Below are 24,487 nucleotides of genomic sequence, written 5' to 3' on the forward strand. Positions count from 1 at the left end.
ATGTGGAGTATTGGAGTCATTGCTTATATTCTTCTCTGTGGCAGTCGACCCTTTTGGGCCCGTACTGAATCCGGAATCTTTCGAGCGGTCCTAAAGGCAGAACCCAATTTTGAAGAAGCTCCTTGGCCGTCACTATCACCTGACGCTGTAGATTTTGTGAAAAGATTGCTAAACAAAGATTACCGTAAAAGACTAACTGCCGCCCAGGCTTTGTGTAAGTATAATCATCATTATCATTGTTCTGCACTTCATATGTTATGAACATCTGAATAATCAACTGTCTTTTTACTCAGGTCATCCCTGGCTGGTTGGCTCGCATGACTTAAATATTCCATCTGATATGATCATATACAAGCTTGCAAAAGTGTACATAATGTCTACTTCCTTGAGAAAGTCAGCTTTAGCAGTAAGTGACACAACTGACATATACTACTTACTTGGAAAATGTGATTTGTTGAGCATGAAGATTGATGTGGTTTTTTTCATGGTTTCAGGCTCTTGCCAAGACATTAACTGTACCGCAGTTAGCTTATCTGCGGGAGCAATTTACATTGTTGGGGCCAAGCAAAAATGGATATATCTCAATGCAGAATTACAAAACAGTGAGTTCTATTTCCATGATTCAATCTACCACTTCCCTTCTTATTTAGGATTATCTGTGATTCTTGACTTTTTCATACAAATCTCAGGCAATCCTAAAGAGCTCAACAGATGCTACGAAAGATTCACGAGTCTTAGATTTTGTTCACATGGTAAGAAACGAGATGCTAATGATATGGTATAAAGCTTTATCAATAGGTTTGGAGTGTTTAAACGTTCTAATATCTTTTGTGACGCAGATAAGTTGTCTTCAATACAAGAAACTCGACTTTGAAGAGTTTTGTGCTTCAGCATTAAGTGTTTATCAGCTCGAAGCAATGGCAACATGGGAGCAACATGCACGGCGTGCTTATGAGTTGTTTGAGAAGGACGGGAATAGACCCATCATGATTGAAGAACTTGCATCGGTATAAACTTTACCCTTTTTATTTCACCTAGAGGCTATAGGATTGTGATTAGAGAAGAAGACTCATGAAGAGGGAAACTTTGGTCATGGTTGATCTTGAACAAATGTGTTTTAATTGCAGGAACTCGGACTCGGGCCATCAGTGCCGGTGCACGTTGTACTTCAGGATTGGATAAGACATTCCGATGGCAAGCTTAGTTTCTTGGGCTTTGTCAGATTACTACATGGCGTGTCTTCTCGAGCATTACAAAAAGCTTAGAACAAAAACCACATTGTTAGTTGAGAAAAGATGCAACTAGGTGTAATCTGGCTGTGGCTTCTTCTTTCTTCCATTTCTTGATAGTGTAATTTTCTTCTTCTTCTCTAATCATGGGTGGGTAAGCATTTGAGTCAAAGATTCGATATTTATGTCTGTGAGCGTCTCTTGTGTGTGTGGTGGGAAGAAAAAAAAAAAAAGTCTATGAAGAAGAGGAATGTACAGAATCAGACATATCCATTATCTCTTTGAAATTGGGTTTCTAATTCAATGATGTCCTACGCCTTCTCCTTTCTGATAATGTCGAACGGTTTCTTCGGTTAAATTTGTATTTGGCTTACAATTAAATTTCCTCAGGTCAACGCAATCGTAGTCTTTCCGACAGTAAGTGTGTGTATATATGTCTTGTAATGTGGATTTGTGCCGCTATACTTTACGTGTGGAGCACTCTTTTAATGGGCGCCGGAACAACAATTCGTCTATGGATCATCAAACCAATGATACGCCACGTGACTGTGTCTCACAATGGAGGGAGACACCCACGTGACTTTGACCTTCATCATCAGATCTCTGATCTCATCTTAATCTCTACCTAACCGTCACAAAGATTCTTTCTTTCTATCTTCTTCCTCTAATCTCGCTGCAACAGTTTTAACTATAATGGCGACAATGCGCAAATCCCATAGGTCAAAAGCCACTCTGGGATCAAGAAGACTTGTTCTGCTATGCATTGTCGCCGTGGCATTGCTCCTCCTTTTGTCTTCCTTGCTCTCCACCGGCGGATTGGTTTTACCATATCCGAAGACCCTTATTGGTTATTTCTTGAAGTCTTCACGAATTAGCAAGAGACGGCACAGTTTGTCGGATAAGTACTTGTATTGGGGAGACAGAATCGATTGTCCTGGTAAGAACTGTGAGACCTGTGCTGGTTTGGGTCACCAAGAATCTAGTCTTAGATGTGCTCTTGAGGAAGCCATGTTTCTTAACAGGTAATATTTTGATTTCCTCCACAAAATTGTCAAACTTCTGAGATTTCTGATGGACTTCTTGAATTGGCATAGTCTTCTTGGTCATGAGATGGTTATAAAGTTGACTAAATTTTGGGAAATGCTGGTGAGATCAGTGTCTATGGTGTTGAGATATGGTCTCTCTAATTGTCACTTTCTTGTTGCAGGACTTTTGTAATGCCATCTCGGATGTGCATCAATCCAATACATAACAAGAAAGGTATACTTAATCGATCAGACAATGAAACTACAGAGGAAAGGTGAACGAGTTTCTTTAAACTAGTAGAGAAAAGTGCTTTTGTTTTGTTTCCCACTTTTAACACAAGAGGGTCTCTTTTGCTTTGTATGGTCTTAGCTGGGAAGGGAGCTCTTGTGCAATGGAATCATTGTATGATATTGACCTCATCTCTGAGAAAATACCTGTGATCTTGGATAACTCAGAAACGTGGCACATTGTGCTATCGACCAGTATGAAATTGGGAGAACGAGGGGTTGCGCATGTGTATGGAGCCAATAGGCATGAGCTAAATGACTCTAGCCGCTTTACAAATCTTTTGCTCATTAACCGAACCGCAAGTCCCTTGGCATGGTAAGCACATTTCTGAGGAAATTGAGTATCTTATTTTGTTTGTGTTAGTCATCATCAAACTCTTCTAGCTCGATCAGATCGTATATCTATCTTCAATGTAGGTTTGTTGAGTGCAAGGATCGAGGTAACCGTAGCGCCCTTATGCTTCCTTATTCATTTCTCCCGAATATGGCAGCATCAAGATTGAGAGATGCTGCCGAGAAGGTGAATGAGTTTTACATAATCTAGCAATCTAGATTTATAATGGAAAAGGAGATGATTAAGTTCTGTTGAAGCCTTATAGCTTATTCATAAACCAGTTTTGGTTGAACAGATAAAAGCACAACTTGGTGATTACGATGCAATCCATGTTCGTCGAGGTGACAAACTGAAAACACGAAAAGACAGGTTTCACGTTGAAAGAACTCAGTTTCCACATTTAGACAGAGACACACGCCCAGAGTTCATCCTTGGTAGAATACAGAAGCAGATCCCACCAGGACGGACTCTTTTTATCGGTTCTAATGAGAGAACCCCTGGATTCTTTTCGCCTCTCGCAAGCAGGTAATATCTTTAGGTCTACATTCAAGTTTATAGGTTTATAATAAGATACTTGTTACACTGCAGGTACAAAGTGGCTTATTCATCGAATTTCAGCAAGATTTTGGATCCGATAGTCGAGAACAACTATCAGTTATTCATGGTGGAGAGGCTGATAATGATGGGTGCAAAGACATTCTTCAAAACATTTAGAGAGTACGAAACGGATCTCACTTTAACAGATGATCCAAAAAAGAACAATAACTGGGAAATACCAGTTTACACCATGGAAGAAGGCAAAAAGTAACAAGCTAAACTATCTATGACCTCACTAGCAAAAATCACACAACGATTCAGACAAAAGTCTCATCACTTTCCAATTACTTGCAGTTGAGGCTAATCTTGTCTGAAGAAGATTCTCTTGCTCGTGGGAGAAGTCTGTGTATGAGAACTCAGAGACTAACAGTTACTTGAGCATTTTTCTTTACTTAGATTGCTTCAGTTTTGTGTAAATCAAACTGTCAAGTGTGAACTATTTACTTTAATATTCATTTGCATCAAAAATAGATTTTTTAAAGTAAAACTTTTGAGTTGCAGTCTTTTAATGAGCATGTCTTCTCTTAAACTATATCATAATCCAGTATAAGTACATTTTCGTATTTTGTTTTCTTTTCCATGTAGAATAGGTTTTGTGAAGTGTTAAATGGGACTGTAGATTTTAATCTCTGAAGGTTTAGTCAAATAAACCTCAATCTCCATGTTTTTTTCTTTTCTTTCAAATCTGCACTTACATAATAAACATAAAACTACAACTGTAACTAAAAGAGGCAGAAGGAATACCTATAAAAGAAAGAAAAAGAGGAAGTAAATCAGATCATCCACTGGACATATTGTCGTTAAGGTAAGGTCATTTCCGTTGTTAGAACGCAGCAGAAGAATACCTCTTGTGTTGTGCAATGTCTCCATCTCAAATCGAAAATGATTCTGAAACTTCCTAGTAAAGGGTTTACTGAGAGTGTGCTTCAAGAAGGATGTTGGTGGCAGCGTTGACATCATTTCTGGCATGTACAAGAGCCTGTCTCGCTGCGTTCTGGTCAAATCCCATTGATACCAAAGTAGCTATGGCTTCCTCAGATGGCTCTGTAGTTGATGGCATTGGAGCTCGAAAAGCTCTCTGAAAAACAGAAACATCACATGTCAGCAAACGAAGATGGGATATTTAGATTGTAATAGGAGTTTGGATAAAGAGGCAAAAAAAAAAAGATGCTGCAAAGAAAAGATAACGACTTGCCACTGATTGGCGACCTAAGTTGGGTGATGTCCTTCTTTGTGGTTGAGATTGGCTGCTCAAGGAGGGCAAAGAAAAACGGGAAAAGAACGAAGCCATGAACTGGGGGAACTGTCATGTATTTTAGACAAAACTTTGTGTTACTACAGTAGACAAAATTCACATTTGAGGAGATGAATGATGTTGTTTTTAAGCAAACGGTTTGGAAAGGTTATAACCTTTGCCTTGCGAATACCAAAGATGTTCAACCGGTACAAGGAACCAGCAATAATGCCGCAAAAGCCAGTAAGGATGGATCTTTTCCAAGATGACAGTAAAAGCTACAAATATTGAAACCAGTAAACTTATCAATTAAAAGAAAAAGAAATCTACAGCACAACAAAAGTCATATATATAAGCATATGGTATGTTTTACCTGGACACCCGCAAGATATATGAATGATTTATCAGAGAAGGGGACGCCAAATACACCAAACCTCTTTGTTACTGGAATGTCCAAGAAGAAGGGTACAAAAGAAGCAAATATGACGGCGTATGGTCCAGATGTCAGTAGGTTTGCAGTAGGATCTACAAAAGAAACAACAGTTTGTTATATAGATATACCCACAATCAATAAATGTAAAATGTTTGTGTTTTTGGAATTTCATATAAGGTCATATCACAAACGCTTATTGAGAATGCACAAAATCATATCTTGATAATTTAAATGATGGACCAAGGGAATTCTCTGTAGGATCTATTCAACATTATGACTGACGGAATTTTTTCAGAATATCCTAATACTCACTGTACAAATTTTCTTAGATGTTTGGTGAGACTAGTAGCAAGTTACAATTCCTTTATAGTTGTCTGCATTAGCGCCCAGATTTCATATTCTAAAGGACGAGTATTGACCAAAACAGTGTAGATTTTAATGAGACTATCTGAAATTGGGAAGGTGCATACCTTTAAACAGAGATAACAAAATGGTCTCTAGTATCAGTGACACAGCCCCAGAGAACAAGATGAAAACCTGCAGGATGAGCACAAATTTAACTTATTCAGTCTCGAAGCACTTATCTTTCTAGTTACCAGGGTAAAGGACAGTTAAAGTCATGAAGAAAAAGTTGAGCTAGAGTATCCCTTACCGAATACTTATTAGAACCAATCTGTCTCTCAAAGACTCGGAAGAAGTAGAGCAAATACAAGCCGGAAAACAACTCTGTTGTGGACGAGAACGCAAAACTCGATATGATTAGTTTCCATATCCGAAACTTCTCAAATATATCCTGCAATGAGATTGAGAAAAATTTATAAAAAATACGAACTTTTAATTATTATTCTACGAAACACATAAACAAGATTCTTTTAAACAATCAAACATCTTTGTAATTGCAAGACTAGATGCATAGACAATCAAGTGAGTAGACGCAAGTAATAAAACTATTTAACATCTGGAGCCTAAAAACCAATCCACATTACACCAATAGCTGATGAAGAATACATGTACAAACTGCATCAATGAATAAGTAAGTAGTATGATGCCTATCCTCAAGCTTGTTTCAGTGTAGCTGCTTGCGTCCTCCCAGTAAAGTCAAAACCTTGCAAACTAGAGTAAGAACCTAAGCATAATCCGCAACATTTTCTAGTGCTTATATTAGCAATTAGAGGACAACAAATAAGGCAGCAAAACAATTGCCTTGGTATCCAAAATCCTAAGAACCTATGGAAATAAGAGCCAGAATCGGATCCTAATTCTTCTGTAAAACCCAGAAAGGCTTCAAATTGAACACAGAGATGAAAGAAACAGTACCTGGTAAGACAAGCCGAGGTTGGAAGAACCGCTCCTGATCCCGAAGAAGACAGTGAAAAGGGCAGTTGCAGTAACGAAGGCTTTCGTAACCGGAGCATTGTCTGCAAAGTTCCAAAATTTCGAACATTAATCAAAAACCCAGAAACGAAAAAACAGAAACAAAGAAGACAAAAGAGAGAATTAAGGTAAAACGTACTGAAACCGGAGGGACCTCCGCTCATCTCTACTAATCGGGATGAACGAAAAAAATCAAATCGGGGATTGTGAGAGATCGGAGAAGAGGGAAGCTTTCGTTTCTTCTCCTTAAGTCGTCTCCGATGAATTTTATTTTCTACGGAGGGATGTTTCCGGGAATTTTCACTACTTTGTCCTCTCCAATTCAGAAAAAAAAAAAACTGAGCAGAAGAAACTGAACAATCCAGAATCTTTCATTATTAGCATATTTGCTATTTAAAAAACAAAATTAAATTTAAGAACTTTGCAGCTAAAGCCCCGGATCTTTTCAGTATCTTATAATACTAACCCTCTAGTTTCAAGTATAACGTTTATAAACCAATAGTCGCATAAACGCATATTATTTGCATCAAAATTTTAGATTCCTTGAGCAATTTGCGTTTGTGTATTAAAAAAAAAGTTGCTATTTACACAAATAAGTCAATCGTATTCCTTTTTTTTAATGGATTTATATATTTATTTACATATTATATTAGTCAAAGAAATAGATTTTGCAACAATATCGAAACCGTATCATACTATATCATCCCCTCACCTAAATAGTAAATTAATCGACGAGTTTTGCTATATGCTTTAAGCAAAATTCTCATAAAAAATGAGTAATTATTACTAATAAAGGAATAATTTAAGGCTTTTTCTTGTGTTCATTTCAATAAAATAAAATTCATCTAAAACATGCAACATTAACAACAAATATAAGAGAAAAAGCAAGACAACAAGTTAAAAAAAAAAAACAAACGAAAAAAAAAAAACCGATGAACAATAACAAAGCATTGATAAAAAAAACTATTAAATAAGTCTAGTGTTGATTGGATGATTCAAAGAAACAAAGCAGTGATGCTAGAGTTTTACCGTCAAAGAGGAAGTATGAAAGTGACAACAAAATGAATTTAAAAAAAAAATCCATCTTCTAGAGAATCACTATCAATGAATCAGATTCCTTAGACGATTATTGTTTATGAGAACTAATAAGAGTATTTTCTCATTTTAAAAGCATCAATCAAATTACTATTATACTTACAAACTAAGATACCATGCTCAATTACCTCACTAATATACTAAATATTAAAAGTTGGCTAAACTAAGACAAAATAAAGGCAAAGAAATGATGCACAAAATTCTCCCAAATGTTATTTACAAGTCCTTGCTTCTTTGTAGAAAAGCACACACAAATCCCAAATTAATTGCAAATAATCACTACAACTGACATAGCAAACACGAATTCAAATACTACATAATGTATATTCATATTATTTTTCACTCCTAATAAACACAAACCAATCCCAACACACCTAAATATTAAAAGAGGTAACCCAAAGAGCAACCAAAACAAAAGGAACAAAAAAAAATATACAACCAAAAAGATGGGAGATACACAAAAAACATTTATGCTATCATTTGACATTTATACAACTATTAGACCATCTCTAATGTACATCATTAAAAAAAAATCTTTAAAATAAAGTGATTTTAAAATAGAACATTGTTTTTTTTAGTGTATTACTCTATTTCCAACTCTAAAATAGAATTAGAGTAAAAAAAATAGAATTGATAATATAATTGCTCTAAGTATAGAAAAATCCTATCATTTTATATATTATAGAGTAAAACATATAGTAGAATTAGAATAAATATTACTCTATAATAAAGTTTTGATAGGATTGAAAATGTCCTTACAACTTCCAAAACCAAGCAACCTTTAATTACAATAATCTAAAAAAATAGATATTTACAAACTTAAATATATATATAAAAAATCATAAACAAAAACAAAATAGCTTCAAAACAAAATTTGCAAAATAAAATGTAATCAAAATCCGAACGTAGCACTTTGTAATCCCTAGTAATGACACTAGTACTATTCCAAGGATTGTGATGGCCACAAACGCTTCCAAGTAGAAACCTCTTCCTCCGTACCCAATTTCTTCACTCCGCCGTAGAAACCGTCTTCTTCATTTCCCGTCTCACGGTGTTCCTTTCTGTTTATCACCGTCCTACTCCACGGCGACTCCCGTCTGAATTGTCTGAACTCCATCACCACATTCTCTGCCAAAACACACACACACAAAAAATAGTTTCCTTTGTTTCTTTCTTCCATAATTAAAACAAATCAAAAAGACATAAAAAATTGTTAAACTTATTACCGTCAGTGTGGCAACGGCAGTTCTCTTCTCCGCCGCAGTTTCGCTGATGACCCACGATTCCAAACCACCAACCTACGCCGCATTGATTGAATTTGATAATGATTCAGACGAATATGATATTGATTTAAAGAACAAAAAATTGTTTTTGTGGGGGAAACAAGAACAGAGACCATAAGGAAACTCTTTGGTTCTTCGCCATTGGATCTCGAAATGGTCTCCGGGTCGAAGTCCGTGCAAACAATCTGACACGTGTAGATCACGTGACTTTATGTCCACTTGAGACGGTCTCAGCCTCTGCCACGTCACTTTTTCCTCCGCCGCTCGCCGGCCATGCGCTGAGTATCTAATGAAAAAAGGAGAAAAAAAATACTCAAAATTTAATCAGAAAAATCTCAGGGATGCTTAGATAATAATAATAATAATAAATTCTTACTTTGCTTGAAATGTATCACTCCTGAAATCGTATCTGATCTTAGCATCGTAACAAGACATCATGAACCCAACATGTCCGTTCTGAGACCAAACAAGCAAAAGAATTCGATTTCCAAATTTAGTAATCAAAAAAATCAATTTTCTCTGAATCAGTCTAATGGGTAACTCTAAAACCCCATAAAGGTGAAATCTTTCACGTATTGTTCCATAATTACCTCGCGGTTGTAAACCTGAGCAGGGAACCAAAACTTGCCATTCTCAAGATTCGAGTACCAATACATAACAGAGTCGATAGGTGCGAAGTATGATGAGCCTCTCTTGTCACAGCCGTGGTTTGAACTTAACCATGAAAAAGGTTTAAGACTCGCAACAAACCTCGATCTCCAATTTGGTTTACTACTGCTTTGATTTGAACTTCTGAGACATCTCATTATCGTTGCGACATGAGATTTCCACTCTTGTGTCGCTGCATCACCCATCAGTCTTCCCCATTTTGTCTCCATATGATTCTGCCATAGATGATCGCTCACACATTTGTCTCTAAGCTCAGAGCAAACACAAGCCATAGCACATAGCTCGGATGGAGAGAGCTTCTCTAAGATGCAGTCTAAGGTTAAGTCTGGCAAATCCAGAAGAGACATTTTGTTTTCATCTTCTTGATTCTTCTTCGCTTCTGTTCTCCGTAGTAGTGTTCTTAACCAATTACGATCGATAATGCTTCTTGCAAGCCAAGAAACTATGAGTAAGAGTAACACACAAATCGTGTTGGGGAAACAAAACGAGAAGAAAGTGAGGTACTTTGTCTCCATTGAGAGCAAGAAACGAGGGAGAAACTATGAGAGAAGAGAGAGAGAGAGAACTGAGGTAGATTAACAAAAAAAAAGTTCTTTTGCCTTATTGGGTTATTCACACGCGCAATTCAAGAGGAGCTGTCGTATGGAGTCACGCTTTGTGTGTTTGTCCGATTTTTACAAGTAGTAGTACTAAGCAACGAAGCTTGAAGTTGAGGCCACTATATTAGCGGAGAGACAATTAAGAAAGAAAAAAAAAAGAACACTAAAGAGACATCGTGTTGTGAACAATAATAACGAGTTTTAAGGGTTTTGTAAAAAGATTCGTTGTGAGGCTATTAAATTTCAAGGAAGTGCAACATTAAATTGGGTGAGCAATAAAAATACAGTTAGGGGGTAGGTGGAGTAGAGGCAGAACTAATAACGTTTGTTAAGCCAATAACATGACTTCAGTGACAATACCATGAGAAGATTTATATAGAGAGAAAGTGACCTTATCGAGTTTATGTCGTGCGTGACAGCTGGCGATCGATTTTAGGTCGACCCAATTCAATCATAAAGCAGCTACTCAAATCAACAAAGATCGAATGAGGGGAAAATGTATTGAAACCGTAAACACCTTCCCAACTACTTTATTTTGTTTTGTTTTGTCTGTAGCCTAATTCAACCAAACTTTCCAACTACTTTGTACAAAAACATTTAAAAGATTATGAAACGATTAGTTGGTTTATCGATCTATCTAAATAATCTTAAAAGGTCTTAAAAGCCAAAAAAATCTCACGAAACCAAATAGTCCAATACCACCGACTTGGTCAACTCCTTTTTGGTAGTTCAACTTAAGTGAAGTGGACTATACGACAATTGTAGTTGATAAGGTTTGAAAGATACTACTTTGTTTCTTTAAATTTCCAAAAATAAAATTCCTAAGGGTGAATTGCTCCAAGTCACACGATCCCAAACCAATTTCCTAAACATTCGATGCCTTGAAAAATTTAGGAATTCTTACCTGCACTCACGATCACCAGTCAGGCCTTACTATCCCAAGTTCCCAACAGTGAGCAAAATGATCAAAGAGAAATGGATAAAACAATGGAAAAAAGTACAGTATAAGTTACATGAATGTTGCAAGTTTACATACTTAAGAAGAGCTCACTGTAATATACCTATTATTATGTAACCAAACTTTCTATTAGAAATATATACATTTACATAATATTTTTAATTTTGTTATGGTAAATATGTATTCGGGTTACATTATTCATATAAAAGGGGGCAAGCCTCCATTGTTAACTTTCGGAGACAAAATAATCAAACATCTCTTCCAGATCTTTGTCCTTTGATGGTATCAAGCTAAGTTTTCAGGGCTTTGTAGAAGAAATTGGTTTCAAAATAGTAGAACATCTCTTCCAAATCTTTTACTTTTTTTTTTTTTTGCTTTTCCACACTATTACTGCATTATGGAACAAACAGTTTTAGGTAAAAGCATACAAGAGCCGACTTCACTGATCTGAACTACCAAAACCGAGGCCGACTCCAAATCCATCTACCAAGACTTTCCCCAAAATTCGGAAAGTAGAATGAAAAGGGAACATTTTGCTTTGAAAAGGGATAATTAAAATTAGAAAGCGGGTACATTCAACGAGGGCTGGGGCACGGGACGGGTATCCTTGAATTTTTTCATACCTTTTACCCGACCCGACCCTAACGGGTAATAGAAAAAAATTACTCGTACTCGACTCTTAAATAACGGGTATCCGGAAAAACGGGTATCCGGAAAAACGGGTACCCGGAAAAAAATAGTTGACCCTTTAAATACCCGACCCTTTATCCTTACCCGAATAAATGAATATCTGATAAAAAAATTGTCAATAATCGCAATAATAATTTCATATTCCAAAATCCGAAAAAGAAAAATTCATAAATGTATGCAACATATAAGTCCAAAAATTAGAAAATTACAAACTTAAAAAATAAAAATAAAATATTAATTCAATTGGGCGTCGTATATATCATTTCAGTTGGACTAAGTTGAACTTAGACTTTAACTTTAACTCTATAATATATTTATAAATTAATAATAAATAATAATAATACAAAATATTAAAGGGTATTTAGGGTCGGGTAACAAAACGGGTAAAGGGACGAGTAACGGGACGGGTATTGAAAACTAAACTAATACCCTATACTCGTCTTTTACTCATAGGTAATATAATTATAATACCCTTTACTCGACCCTAAAGCTGCAGGTACCTTTTTTCGAGACGGGTACGAGTCGAGTAACGGATCGAATACGGGTATTAGTGCCCAGGCCTACTACATTCAAGCATCCGACGAGGACTTGCTTTTAGAGTTTGGTCCAGTGGGCTTCTCATATTTGTCTTTTTATAAAACACGGATTTGGAGAATCGTTCATGAAGACGGTTGTGTAAGTGTTGCTTTTAGGATTTGGATTTTGGAATATGGTCCCAATGGACTTTTTTTTTTTTTTTTCCTTCCAATGACTTTATTAGAAATCAAAATGCAGATCTGTGTTTACAGCAGAATATAGAATTGTGGACAAGTATTATACAACATATATGGTCTATCACTAATTACTGCCGCTTTAGCTAGAGCATCTGCACAAACATTCTGCTCTCGGCATGTGAAGGAGAATCGTATAGCAGTGAATCGTGTGGTTGGTCCCAATGGACTTATCTTTTTCTCTGAGAATAAAAAAGACTTGATTACCAAAACATAAACATACAAACATACAGGATTACAGATATTTTGTCTATTATAAACTTATATATAGATTTACCATTATAATAAGTAGAAAAAACGTATAAAATAATTTTCACAATGGCATGTCAACAAAACTCATTATTAGATCTCTATAAAATTAAACTATGTATATTTTTATTCCAAATGTCGGAAAATATATATATGTATATATATATTTGTATTTCGAATAGCTTACAAAAGATATCTTGAATCTCTTTCTAAACTATTTTTGTTTTGTTTTTAAGTTCACAAATATGTGTAAGAAATTAAGAAATTGTAAAAACACCACACTTTGACAAATAACAAACGTAAAAAATGTATATCTATGTGATGATCAATACAACATCTAGATCAAAGATGAATTCAGTACCGTATGCTCTACTAGAAAGAACAGAGAAAAAATGAAGTGGTTTGAGGATACGTGTAAATCGTGGACAATAATAACATAAAATACGTACCCAATCTACTTGATAGATTGTCTCGGAAGAAGTCAGTCGTTTGGATCCGTTTACTTTCAGAGTCAACACACGTACGTGTTTTTAGGATAATGCAACCACGAATACGTTTTTTAACTTTTTGGTGTCCAAACATTTTTTTGTTTGGTCGTTACTCGTTATTGCCCAAACCTTTTTAAATCACCAATTTCTTCGGTGGTTATGGTGTTATTGCCGTTTCTGTAATTGTGCCAAAAATAATTTTAATTCATGGCCATCAACATAGTCGGTCATTAGTCTCAAGTAACCAGCTACGTACAGAGATTGGTAAAGAAGGTGTCGCCGACAAATTTAAAATTATTTTGGTTCAACTTCTATAATGGTTATCGAGAAAGTTAGATTCGTTTATTTTGTAAGACTCATAATTATAAGATGTGATATAGTTGGCTTTTGCGAATATTGTGATATGAATTTCGTTACATTGTTAATGCTTTTTTTTTTTCCTTAATGAAATGGGACCGAGGCATACTCGTACGTCTCTATTGTAAGGAGGGTATTCCTATTTTGTTCATGGGGGAAAAAATGATAGCCTCTCGTAATATAAGAGATTTTTTCAACTTTTATGAACATCGAGTAAAGTCGTATTTGGAATTATATTATGTGTCACGAAAAAATGAAAGCCTCTCTATCTACGTACACGTGACTTGACTTATTTGTTGAAGATCAATATGGTCAAGTTCGATTTTTTTTTTTAAAGTACTAAGAATTTGTCGGAGCTTACGATAACGTTCTTCTGATTAGTGAACTAACACTAAAACAATTATCTTAGAATCTACTGTAATATTATACGATGATTAAACCTGTCAACTTTTTGAAATAAAATGTAGTATTGATCAAAACGAAATAAAAATTAGGAGTTTTGGGAGGGGCAATACGAGGGCCCTCACTAATAATAATACATAGACCGATGTCAAGAGCTAAACCTTTTAATTAAGGACAGACCACCGCACATACCGCAGTGCTACCTCTCGTCCCACTTGTCCACATGGACCCCTTTTGCTTTCATTTCTATCAATTATTTTTCCAATTAAAACTCTTTCGTATTAAGTGTTTGAGTTTTCTACTCATACAATACATGAATACATTACTTTTCGATATCATCATTAACATTTATGTTGTTAAATAGTAATATACTAAGGGGAGGTATTGGTTTAGAATTTAGAAAGAATTTTAATGATTTTATGTTCTTGCTGATTGTTAGAATTATAGAAAATTGAAAGGTAAAAATGAAGGATTCTAAGAGATTGTTTAGGAAGTTTTTTAAAATCTTGATGATTTGTTTTTTCTAATCTTGTAAAATCTTTCTATTTGATGAAAGAGTTTTCATGACTTTTGTTATGAAGGAAATGATATAAAATCCTAAACCAATAACATAAAATTTGAATTCATTAACAATCCAAGATTCTTTTGTTTTACTTGAATAACATAAAACTTTTAATGACTTTATAAAATTTTTAATCCAATAACACTAGATTTATCAAGATTTTAGATAACTTTTTACAAATCCACAACCAATAACACCAAATTTTTAAAGAGTTTTCAAAAGTCTTGATTGAATAACAACATATTTTACCTAACTTTTAAAGTCATTAAAATTCTTTCTAAATCCTAAACCAATACCTCCCCTAATAATATATGTATATGGTGTTAATAAAGTAATTAAAAATCGAGATTATGTAACATATTTAATTATTTTATTGGCACCATATACATATATTAAATATGTAAAGTAATTAAAAATCGAGATTATGTTGGAGTCGGCAAATGGAAAGTGTCCCCAATAAAGTAATTAAAAATCGAGATTAGGTGCTAAAATAATTAAATATTAACTTCAAATTTGTACATAGAAACCAACAGACTGTTTCTTCTAAAATGGGACTAAAATCGAATAAACTAAATCACCAGTTAGATCTATATTCCGTGCTCAACAATTGAGTTGACTCAAACCATGAAAAACGATTGAGTTGACTCTAATGGAATGACTATCCCTTTTCAAGTTTTCATACGTAAATATAACATATTATTGTATATCATTATCAAACCTATAATAATTTACACAATGGTTAGTTTTCGTTTTTTGGTAGGAAGTTTTTGTTTTTTGTTGTTGACAACTTAAGTAGTTAGAAGTTTTTTTTGGCTAATTTTTTTTTTTTTTGGGATCATATTTGTGTTAATCACCATGGTTAAGTAGCATCGTCAATGGTTCCCGCGAAGGTTAGTTAAATTTTTTTCAGTTAGAATTAAGTTGGTGATGAGATCATTATCGTCGGGACAAAAGTGACGTCATGGCGTCTATACCTCTACCTCACCGATCATGACGTGGCCTTCTCTTAGGTACCCTGATGGCATATTAGCCGACGGCGGCTTTCACTTTACCTTCTTCTCATATATCTTCCATCACCGATTGTTTTGGCGCGTGACAAACACGTCCGGGGAAATCATTCTAATTATTTTAAGTCGAGACTATAGATATTGGTATACAACATTTTTTTATGTCCAAAAATTCGTTATATACTAGGTTAATTTAAATGTTTTTGTAATTATCTTATATCATTGAGATGTCCAAAATATTGATTGATTGATCTAAACCCATTTGATTATATCATTATACCACTGAAACGTCCTAATACGATATAGTCCACAGTCCACACTAGTCAAGTCTCCCGACAATATATTCTAGGGTTTCTTTGGTCCAAGTCCAACAATTTTCCAATCAGAAAGAGTAATAAATCACACTTGTTTTTGTTTGTTTGGTTTTTATAAATCACACTAGTTAAGAATTAAGATCGTGGAGAAACTTAGGATCAAGTAATACGTATTATGAAAATACACACACACGCGCCGTCGGCTATCAGCAGATGAGGAGGATTCAACTCGGACTCAATGCCATTTAATTTGTTTTGTTTGCTTCTTCTCTCTTCCCTATCTTCGCTGTAATTTCCACTCTCCTTCCTAAACAGTAAAAAAAAAAAGTTTATTGTATATATATTTTAAAATTGGGCTAAAACAAAGATAAGCTCATACACATCTAAATTTTTTCTCTCTTACAAACGAAAAAAGGAATTAATAAAGAAGATGGATCAGTCATCATCGACGTTGCTCATAAACCGGAGAAAATCATCATCGTCTCCGACGAGGATACCACCGAAGCAAAAGAGGAAGTCAACGACGAGGATGACTACGAACAAACCCATCAAAGTCCGTTACATATCAAATCCTATGAGAGTCGAGACTTGTCCTTCTAAGTTCAGAGAGCTCGTTCAAGAACTCACCGGTCAAGACGCAGCTGATCTACCACAGGAACCCACCACTTTCCCGGTCGAAGAAAATCTCCACCGTCCATGTGAGTCGTCGGAGATGAACTCTGAGCCGTTGGATGGAGGAGGGATCCGTGAGTACTATTCACCGATGGATGATGATGAAGTGTTTGATGCTCCTCAGATGTCGGCAAGTCTTTCTGGTTTTTTCTCCTCTGGTTTTTACAATGTGAATGCTTTAGGAAGCATTGGTTCTCTCTGAATCCAACCAAAAAAAAAAAAAAAACAATTCTTATTACAAAAATACTATGTAAGTTTCCACACTGAAACATATGAAGAAGCAATCATCTAGTATAGTTTTAGGGTTTTTTCATCGAAATCTATATATAGTTGCTAGCTTGGTGAATTATTTTCGTTTGTGAGTAGAGAGATACATATATAGCAAATTACTGTGGTCATTTCAATCATTTGTTTGTTTTTTTTTATATATATATAATAATCAAAAACCTTATCAGGTGGTTTATATTTGTGTAAATATATAAAGTATCATATCAAATTCCCAGTTTGATGGTAATAATTTTTGTGATCATCAGTTTGATCTCCCATGTGGTAAATTAAATGATCACATATGGAAACAAAAACTACAACCATTTAGAGAGAGCTTTTATGTTATCACGGACTTTAGTAGAACATTTGGATAGATGTTTGATGTATCCCTTTTGATTTTTTAATTTATTTTTGGATTTTAGAAGATAATTTTGGTTGACCCCATCCCTATATATTAAAATAGAAACATTATGGAGAAAAAGCTGATTTGTCGTCGCTAGAGAGTTTCGTATTCAATTTATTGTTTACCATTAGTATTCCATAAAATAACATAAAATTGTCACTGCTATTCAATTTATTTATATACACAATATTTTGCTCCTATAAATTCTAAAATTGGTAAATATTATTTACAAATTGATAAATATTATCCCCTACATATTTTCAAAATTAAATTAATTTCACTATATATTGTAATATAATAATATAACTATATTATGAGATGTGAAAATATATATATTTAAAATCATATCTTCAGAAATATAAATAATGTTATCTTTCTAATAATTTTATAAAGCTCTAATGGTGAAAAAATCAAAGATCATTTGAAACTGGATTAATGTTTATTCTTTTGTTAAAAACAATAACTATATTTGCCAAAAAAAACATATGATCACCAATTAAAATGACATAAATATATTCTTTAATTTGGATAACTATGTAGTTAAACATTATATATAAATATGTAGTTATAGTGTTTTTTTAACCAATAGCTGAGATATATAGGAATCTAATGACCAGTTAAAATTTATAAAATCCAGTGATATAATACCATAACTAAGACCAATTATATAAAGGATCTAATGACCAATTATAGTCTTTCCCCTCACGAAACAATTTTGTAATTTTATTTTTCCATCAATTACGAACACATATATTACTTAAAAAATAATAATATCCAAATTAAAAAAATTCTCCTTAATAAAATACCTTATGATATCTCCTATATAAAATACTCACGCTTTATATCCCATTTTATTACTTTCCCTTCTCTTACTATATTATTTACATTAAATTATCATTAGTATAAATAAGGAATATTTCATTCAATAATTGAAGGAAATCTATACTATTAATTGGGAAATACACTTAAGGGTTAAAAAAAAATCATATCAAATATCCATGTTGCCAAACTGACCTAATTTACATATTAAGAAGAAAAAAAAAATTAAACAACAGAATTATTATATTTTAGGAAATCGTTCAAATTAGTTTCATAATAATCAGGTTATGAGAATTTTGTGTGGGTATATTCATGTATGACAAAATACGGTACGAGAATTTTGGGAACAAGAATTCAAGCAGAACATATGCGGACATACTATTTACTCATATGAATTACGAGGAATGAGGTTTTTTCGGGTCAAAAAAAATTTAAGCATTGCAATCAGACATATTAGACGGGTTTGATCGCACAATTTTTTTTTTTAAATTATGTAAAAATAACTTTGCACGTACGTGCGGGTCCAAACCTAGTCTCTATATAATAGAGCTACGCAATAATACATTTATTTTCGATTATTTTTTAATGATACAAGAATTTTGTTATTTTTTCTTAACATTTAATACTGTATTTTTTAAAACAAAATTTGATACAGTATTTAGTAGAGGTCACATTATTGTAAGGAACTACAATATGTAAGTTACGCTGGTTTCTACGACTTCATGAGTTTCAAAAGTTAAGACAAAAAAAAATAAAATTAAAAAGCTTTTTTTTTTTTTTCTTTTAAGATGATAAATTTTTGTTTCTATTGTATTTCATATACTTGAAAAAAAAAATTCAGCGAGCATTCTGTTTTTAATATGACTCCTCAGTGAATCTTTGTTGAGGCTACCATGGAGCCGATCGATTATTTTCATAAATGTATCTTTGTATTGGTATTTTGCATGTAATTAAATGTGAAACATAGACAAATATATCTTTTAGCTTATAGCACAACTATTTACATTTACATATTGAAATATTATGTACAGAACACATAACATATTCAGAAAATACATTATACCTTAAAAATTAATATATTAATTAAAATATATATATAGATCAAAGGCAAACGCAGTATACGTATTTTTTTCAGTATGTATGTTTTGTGCATGTTTCGCATTTGCCTTAATACAATCAACAAACAAATGAACAATATCTGACGGTAATATTCATCTGATACGAACAACATTATTAAATGGAAACAACAACTTCAGTTTGAACTGTGGATTTGTAATGGTAGTTTGACTATTGTGATGTCTTAAATTGCAAAAACATTCAACGTTTCACAGGTTTTAAAAGTTTCTCTAGAATTGTGATTTGTGAGGCTATGATTCCATATAAAGAAAAAAAAAAATCCCAACGATTTATGAGGTCGCCACTTTGAATTCAAAATAATACTTCTAATCAAATGATTAAACATCTTCCAAGCTTTATCTTTTGAGTTCTTGACCAAAAAGATGACCAACGTTGTGTCGCTTGTTTCGCACGGCCAATAGACCATTTTCAATTGTCAACGAGAAATGGACACATTCATATATAAAATTATTTTCTGTTTGTTTACTTGTCAGTTGTCACCGTCTATTATATTACTGGTTAAGAAATCTAGTTTTGTCATCGAATCAATAAAGTTATATGGACCAAAACGTTTAGCCTATTTTTTTTTGTTCTACATGTTTCATTACAGTAGTTTTTTTTTGTAGATGAGATCACCTACAGACCTCCATCTATATACTAGTTTTCTGTCGAATAATCGTGATTGAATAGTTAGTCCGGTGTGCGACATATCTATACTTTATTTTTCTTGTCATACTGGAAAGTTTTTGATACCTAATTCTTTTTTTAAGGCTATAAATGAAATGCCTTTTGACACATTTTTTACTTTTGTGCAAACACTTCTAGGCAAATTATTTACAAAAGTTCTACTATTTGATTGTGCCGTAGTACATACAACAAACCCAACAGAGGGAATCCTCAAAATTAATTAGCATACCATATTTAATGATTTCTCACTATATTATCCAGTTTTGTTTTTAAACATGTCTCGTTAAGAGTATTTGTTTCTTATGATATGATGTATAACAAATTTAGTGAGTATTGTGAAACACTGAGCAGGACCGACAAACCTCAAGTCTCGTAACTTCCTTCCACGTAGTCATGTCGGTGACGACGAGACGGGAGATATTTGGGTCGGGCCGTCTAGGATTAAATTACTAAATGGACGATACAAATAATACTACAATATGCATGGTTCAATATATTCATGTGAAATCTTCTAAAACCTGTTCTTTAACTTCTTTCCGTTGGTTTGCTTATATTTTTCTCGATAGTTCCAATAAATTTTCACCGACTTTTTTTCCATGAAATCTTTATTTTTCTTCATGTTTGACAACTAAGAAATCCCGGGATGTCGAAAATATGTTTTACCCCAAATTTTCAAAAATGTATTTTTAAGAAATCTATATTATTTGTTTTATTGATTTGTGTTGTTATGCATGTCTTTGTTAATAGGCGTGCTCATCTAAACATGAGAAGGATGCTCAGAAAAATGAAGAGATACACAAAGATACGAAAGCAAACATAAAAACTATGAGAAAGCAAACCTTTCACTAGTTTTATTGACTTTAAAAAACCAAATTAATAATCTTAATCAGAGACTTATTAGCTTCAACAAAAAACATTCAACTCAAAGAAAAGGAGAGAAATTATGGGGCTTTGTCATGGAGTTTCTTCATTGATAGTTCCTAATGATCTTTGCAACCGAAGAGTATGTCCCCAAGGTCCCACTTACCACCCCAATTGCCACAATTATCGAACTCAGAATCATCTGTATCACACAACTCAATGTTAATCATAAGAATCCATATACAGAAAACTCATCAGTCCCCATATTACTTCAAAAAGTTGAGAAGAAGAGGAAACCAAAAATTCTGAAATTACATTACCTGTGTTCTTGTAGCTTTGTTCCCCATTATCTTTATGAAGCATAGAGCTGGCATTACTATTGCCTGAATCACACAAAATACTTTTGAGTTTTGATCCATGAATGTGTTTCTTGATAGCAATGATGTTCTTTGGATATATTAATCAATAGGGAGAGAACGGAGAGATGATGAAAACTAACCACGAGTATACTGAGAAGAGAACCTATTAGAGCCATCACAAGACCTGTGTGGAAAAATCAACCAATTGCAAAAGAAAGCAAAAATGAGTCTTGAGACCATTAAGGAGCATTCCGAGTAGAAAAAAAAAAAAAAAAACTGTCTAGCTTGATGTTCTTACCAAAGAATGGGATAAGGAAAGCAGAACAAACAGAGGAAGCAACGAGTGCTGTTCTTAGAAGAAGAAAACACCATATGTTCTCTGACATTCTTGGGGGTAACAGTTCTTCTATACTCCTAGCAAGTGGATTCATCAGGAGAGCGTACTTAGTAAACGGACTCACAACCTGAAAATAGAATAAAACAGAACGAAGAAGGAGTTTTAGAGTAAAACGAAACTTCCAAAGATTTATGGAAAGAAACAAACCGGTGTTGGTTTCTAACCGTAGTCCACTGTGCCACTTTTGAGAAAAATTGATCTTGTGGCATGTTTAGTGTAATCTGAGACAAGGTGGCTTCACCAAACATAAGGTAACCCATGACTGCAACTCCTCCATATAACAAAACACATAAAATGAAACTGCAACATAGCCAAAACAAAAAAAAATCATTAGTAGTTTTAGAATAGGATTGAGAAAAAAACATCAAAAGCTAATATAAGAAGAGTGATGTTTTTGGTATTTACGTTGTGATCACTGCTTTGTTGAATTTGGTTTTATCAGCCATGGATTGGTATATATTTGGGAACACAGAATGGCCTGAATAGCAAAATCCATAGATACCAATAGCAAACGGTATCCCGTTCAGTTTCACAGCTTGCCCGGTGTGATGAAACCCAATTCCCCCCGTTGTACCGAGGAAGAACACGCTTACTGCTATCAAAACGGTTGCAATAACTCCACCAGCTATGTCATCACAAGAAGAAAAAGTGAACTGATTCAAGATTCTTGACTAAAAGGAATCAATTCTATCAAGAAAAGAAAAAGCAGTTGATTTGAGTGTACCTGAGAGGTAGGAAATGATGCGGAGGTCCTTCAACCAAACAGTTGGCAGAACAATGAGAGCAGTTAAGATTCCAAATAAATGTTTAGAGTCAATATTGATACCAAGCCAATCCAAGGATGTACCAGGGAATAGCCCGGTAAGGTTATCCCCTTCCAAAATGATGAATTCAACACAATATGACTACAAAAAAAGTGGACACAGATTCTAGTAAGTTCAAACAGAAACAAGCTTGCTTTAGATCCATGAGTTTTTAATTTGGTAACAGAAAGATCTTCACTTACATAGAGTTCTGTGTACAATAGCATCTGCACAACAAAACACAAAAACAATCGCAGAGACCATAAGAAACTATGATTCTATAGCTGCAGCAGCAAATGCAAAAAACAGAACAGCTGATCCAAATCTCTAAAACCAAAACAACTTACACAGATAAGAATACGACCATAGATCCCAAAAGCTGCTTCTCCAATATCAGGATAAGTGATAATGCCAGTTTTATTCTCGAAACATTCTTTCATCAGAGTAGCAGTGTAACAACAGATAACAGCAAATAAGAGAAGAATCACCATACTAGCCCAACCAGCTTCTTTCACTGTAAAAGGTGTTGAGAGAAGTCCAACTCCGGCCATTACATTAATAGCTGCAACCAACAAATACAGAGTTTACACATATTTTGCTGATAAGCCCAAGAAAATCATAATCATTTATAATTACCATTGAAAATGGTTTGAGTGAAGCTGCAACCATAGCCACCAAGGGCCATTTCCTCAGCAAAGGAGCCTTTATGAGACCAAACTGATTGTGTAGCTGAGGCTTTGTCAGATTCTTCAGTCCTCTGAGGGAGCAAAGGTGCTTTAGATCCAACATCTAATTGACTTCCTAAATTACTTCTGCTTGCTCTATAGAAACTCGGAGGATTACTCCTCAGAGATCCGAAGATCGGTGATGCAGCAATCGTATATGAATCAGTCGTTTCCCTGAAAAAAACAGAACCAATCAAATTTACATAATCACAAATGTGTACCTGTGTTCATCATTACATGATCTCCCTGAAGATTCGAGCTTTACGAAGAGAATGTAAGAAAGAATTACCGAAAGCTCTGAGGCCATTGAACCTGGGAGATGAAAGGTTCATCGTTGTCGTCGTCACGATCAGCATCACCAGGAAGATCTCCGAGATCGCTTTGATCAGTTTCACTGTCGTTCTCGTACTTGCTGCTCTCTTCTAGATCTTCATCGTCTTCGAACGGAAACACGGTTTTTTTCTCCTTATCCATGTTTCTTGAAACAAACCTTTCACCTAATAATAATCGATCTACCGAGAGTAGTATGTATCAAGAACAACCCAACAAGAGAATACAAATCTCACAGACAAGGAAAATATATTTTTGATTGATGTTTTTGGTGACAGAGTGAGTGGGTTCGAGAAGTTTGCAGAAAGGTGGCTAATAGGGAAGGCTGAGTTCTCGAGAAGAGCACAATTGTCCGTTTTTTTTTGGTCTTTTAAGGGATAATATTTTTTTTGTGATTTGATTTGCTCTCTCTCTCTCTCTCTCTCTTCGCGAGTTGATTGCCTTGTTATAAGGCGGGAAGTGCTGACGTGGTGATGATAGAGATTAGAGAAAAGTGATCAGAGTTGAGTTCAATGTTTTGTTTGATCGATGACAAGTGTTGCGTTTGTGATTGTTCGGTCCGGATGGATGTGTTTGCCGTAGCCGGTTTTGAACGTGTTAACCATTTTTTTTCTTTTTTTGTCATCAACGTATTTCAAACCTATTGACAAACAAAAAAAAATCAAAAATCATTATCCGTTCGTTACCATGGAGTATTTATTTTAACTATCCGTGAAATTACTTTTGTTACTTTCTTTGACGAATAATTACTACCATGAATGATGAATGGTGCTGGATTCTTAGGTTTAGTACTTGCATAGAACTCATTCGTTGTTCTAAATCTAAATGTCCCGCAAGAGTCCAAAGAAAAAGATGTGAGTGACTCAAAGTCGACGAGGGAATGGGGTGTAAATGTCTATCGTGTCAGCTAAAAGCCTAAAACATAGAAATACGTTATCTCTCTGTGCTGGCATGTGAAGTTTCTCCAAGTGTCCTACTTCCATATGCTCATTTCCAAATCTAATCATTTTTAACCTTTTTTTTTCTTTAACACAAAAGTATTTTTATTTTGGTCAATGACCTTTTTTTTGTTTTTAATGAAAAGATCTCTC

The 24,487-nt window shown here is 34.3% G+C and overlaps 6 protein-coding genes across 7 annotated transcripts in view; 3 read left to right on the top strand and 3 right to left on the bottom strand.

The window, feature by feature from the left end:
• The window catches only part of LOC104782602 (CDPK-related kinase 1-like), a 3,715-nt gene extending 2,182 nt beyond the window's left edge, over positions 1 to 1,533 (top strand). The window contains exons 6-11 of the mRNA XM_019244241.1: positions 7 to 214; positions 294 to 406; positions 495 to 602; positions 690 to 752; positions 840 to 1,007; positions 1,128 to 1,533. Coding sequence (XP_019099786.1) covers positions 7 to 214; positions 294 to 406; positions 495 to 602; positions 690 to 752; positions 840 to 1,007; positions 1,128 to 1,265 — 798 coding nt within the window. The 3' untranslated portion in view covers positions 1,266 to 1,533. The remainder of the gene's footprint in view (positions 1 to 6; positions 215 to 293; positions 407 to 494; positions 603 to 689; positions 753 to 839; positions 1,008 to 1,127) is intronic.
• On the top strand, positions 1,641 to 4,005 carry LOC104782601. The gene is made up of 6 exons (XM_010507576.2): positions 1,641 to 2,251; positions 2,437 to 2,529; positions 2,625 to 2,858; positions 2,960 to 3,062; positions 3,172 to 3,401; positions 3,465 to 4,005. Exons 1-6 carry the CDS (start codon positions 1,923 to 1,925, stop codon positions 3,682 to 3,684), a joined length of 1,209 nt encoding a protein of 402 aa, XP_010505878.1. The 5' UTR covers positions 1,641 to 1,922; the 3' UTR covers positions 3,685 to 4,005.
• Positions 4,090 to 6,878, bottom strand: LOC104782603 (rhomboid-like protein 18). Of its 2 annotated transcripts, XR_767041.2 has the most exons (9): positions 6,654 to 6,878; positions 6,458 to 6,558; positions 5,793 to 5,933; positions 5,611 to 5,677; positions 5,081 to 5,232; positions 4,884 to 4,985; positions 4,669 to 4,776; positions 4,319 to 4,551; positions 4,090 to 4,217 (listed from the first exon to the last, which is right to left on the bottom strand). XR_767041.2 is itself a non-coding variant. In XM_010507578.2 (8 exons), the coding sequence occupies exons 1-8, from the start codon at positions 6,676 to 6,678 to the stop codon at positions 4,384 to 4,386; spliced, it is 864 nt and encodes a 287-aa protein (XP_010505880.1). In that variant the 5' UTR covers positions 6,679 to 6,878; the 3' UTR covers positions 4,090 to 4,383. The 2 variants fall into 2 exon arrangements, 1 of the variants encoding a protein (XP_010505880.1); XM_010507578.2 differs by having other exon boundaries at positions 4,090 to 4,551.
• Positions 8,326 to 10,471, bottom strand: LOC104782604 (F-box protein At2g41170-like). The gene is made up of 5 exons (XM_010507579.2): positions 9,483 to 10,471; positions 9,269 to 9,348; positions 9,006 to 9,178; positions 8,836 to 8,907; positions 8,326 to 8,737 (listed from the first exon to the last, which is right to left on the bottom strand). Exons 1-5 carry the CDS (start codon positions 10,074 to 10,076, stop codon positions 8,550 to 8,552), a joined length of 1,107 nt encoding a protein of 368 aa, XP_010505881.1. The 5' UTR covers positions 10,077 to 10,471; the 3' UTR covers positions 8,326 to 8,549.
• Positions 16,285 to 17,090, top strand: LOC104782605 (sigma factor binding protein 2, chloroplastic-like). The gene has a single exon (XM_010507581.2). It carries the CDS (start codon positions 16,388 to 16,390, stop codon positions 16,829 to 16,831), a length of 444 nt encoding a protein of 147 aa, XP_010505883.1. The 5' UTR covers positions 16,285 to 16,387; the 3' UTR covers positions 16,832 to 17,090.
• Positions 20,680 to 23,818, bottom strand: LOC104782606 (vacuolar amino acid transporter 1). The gene is made up of 11 exons (XM_010507582.1): positions 23,356 to 23,818; positions 22,978 to 23,240; positions 22,689 to 22,903; positions 22,545 to 22,568; positions 22,263 to 22,443; positions 21,944 to 22,163; positions 21,703 to 21,838; positions 21,440 to 21,605; positions 21,282 to 21,325; positions 21,103 to 21,165; positions 20,680 to 20,984 (listed from the first exon to the last, which is right to left on the bottom strand). The coding sequence occupies exons 1-11, from the start codon at positions 23,538 to 23,540 to the stop codon at positions 20,889 to 20,891; spliced, it is 1,593 nt and encodes a 530-aa protein (XP_010505884.1). The 5' UTR covers positions 23,541 to 23,818; the 3' UTR covers positions 20,680 to 20,888.

The sequence above is a fragment of the Camelina sativa genome, chromosome 4 (genome assembly GCF_000633955.1).
Source record: "Camelina sativa cultivar DH55 chromosome 4, Cs, whole genome shotgun sequence".
Classification (NCBI taxonomy): Eukaryota; Viridiplantae; Streptophyta; class Magnoliopsida; order Brassicales; family Brassicaceae; genus Camelina; species Camelina sativa.

Excerpts from the sequence above, each read along its gene's own strand:
- LOC104782603 (XM_010507578.2), bottom strand. The coding sequence starts at position 6,678 with ATGAGCGGAGGTCCCTCCGGTTTCA. Across the intron at positions 5,678-5,792 it reads TTGGTTCTAATAAGTATTCG|GTTTTCATCTTGTTCTCTGG; the intron begins GTAAGGGATACT and ends CTCATCCTGCAG. Across the intron at positions 4,552-4,668 it reads ACTTAGGTCGCCAATCAGTG|AGAGCTTTTCGAGCTCCAAT; the intron begins GCAAGTCGTTAT and ends TCTGTTTTTCAG.
- LOC104782605 (XM_010507581.2), top strand. The coding sequence starts at position 16,388 with ATGGATCAGTCATCATCGACGTTGCTCATAAACCGGAGAAAATCATCA.
- LOC104782604 (XM_010507579.2), bottom strand. The coding sequence starts at position 10,076 with ATGGAGACAAAGTACCTCACTTTCTTCTCGTTTTGTTTCCCCAACACG. Across the intron at positions 8,908-9,005 it reads AACCAAAGAGTTTCCTTATG|GTTGGTGGTTTGGAATCGTG; the intron begins GTCTCTGTTCTT and ends AATGCGGCGTAG. Across the intron at positions 8,738-8,835 it reads CTGCCGTTGCCACACTGACG|AGAATGTGGTGATGGAGTTC; the intron begins GTAATAAGTTTA and ends GTGTTTTGGCAG.
- LOC104782606 (XM_010507582.1), bottom strand. The coding sequence starts at position 23,540 with ATGGATAAGGAGAAAAAAACCGTGTTTCCGTTCGAAGACGATGAAGAT. Across the intron at positions 23,241-23,355 it reads CAATGGCCTCAGAGCTTTCG|GGAAACGACTGATTCATATA; the intron begins GTAATTCTTTCT and ends TGTTTTTTTCAG. Across the intron at positions 20,985-21,102 it reads ACAAAGCTACAAGAACACAG|ATGATTCTGAGTTCGATAAT; the intron begins GTAATGTAATTT and ends TGTGTGATACAG.
- LOC104782601 (XM_010507576.2), top strand. The coding sequence starts at position 1,923 with ATGGCGACAATGCGCAAATCCCATAGGTCAAAAGCCACTCTGGGATCA. Across the intron at positions 2,252-2,436 it reads GAAGCCATGTTTCTTAACAG|GACTTTTGTAATGCCATCTC; the intron begins GTAATATTTTGA and ends TTCTTGTTGCAG. Across the intron at positions 2,530-2,624 it reads AATGAAACTACAGAGGAAAG|CTGGGAAGGGAGCTCTTGTG; the intron begins GTGAACGAGTTT and ends GTATGGTCTTAG.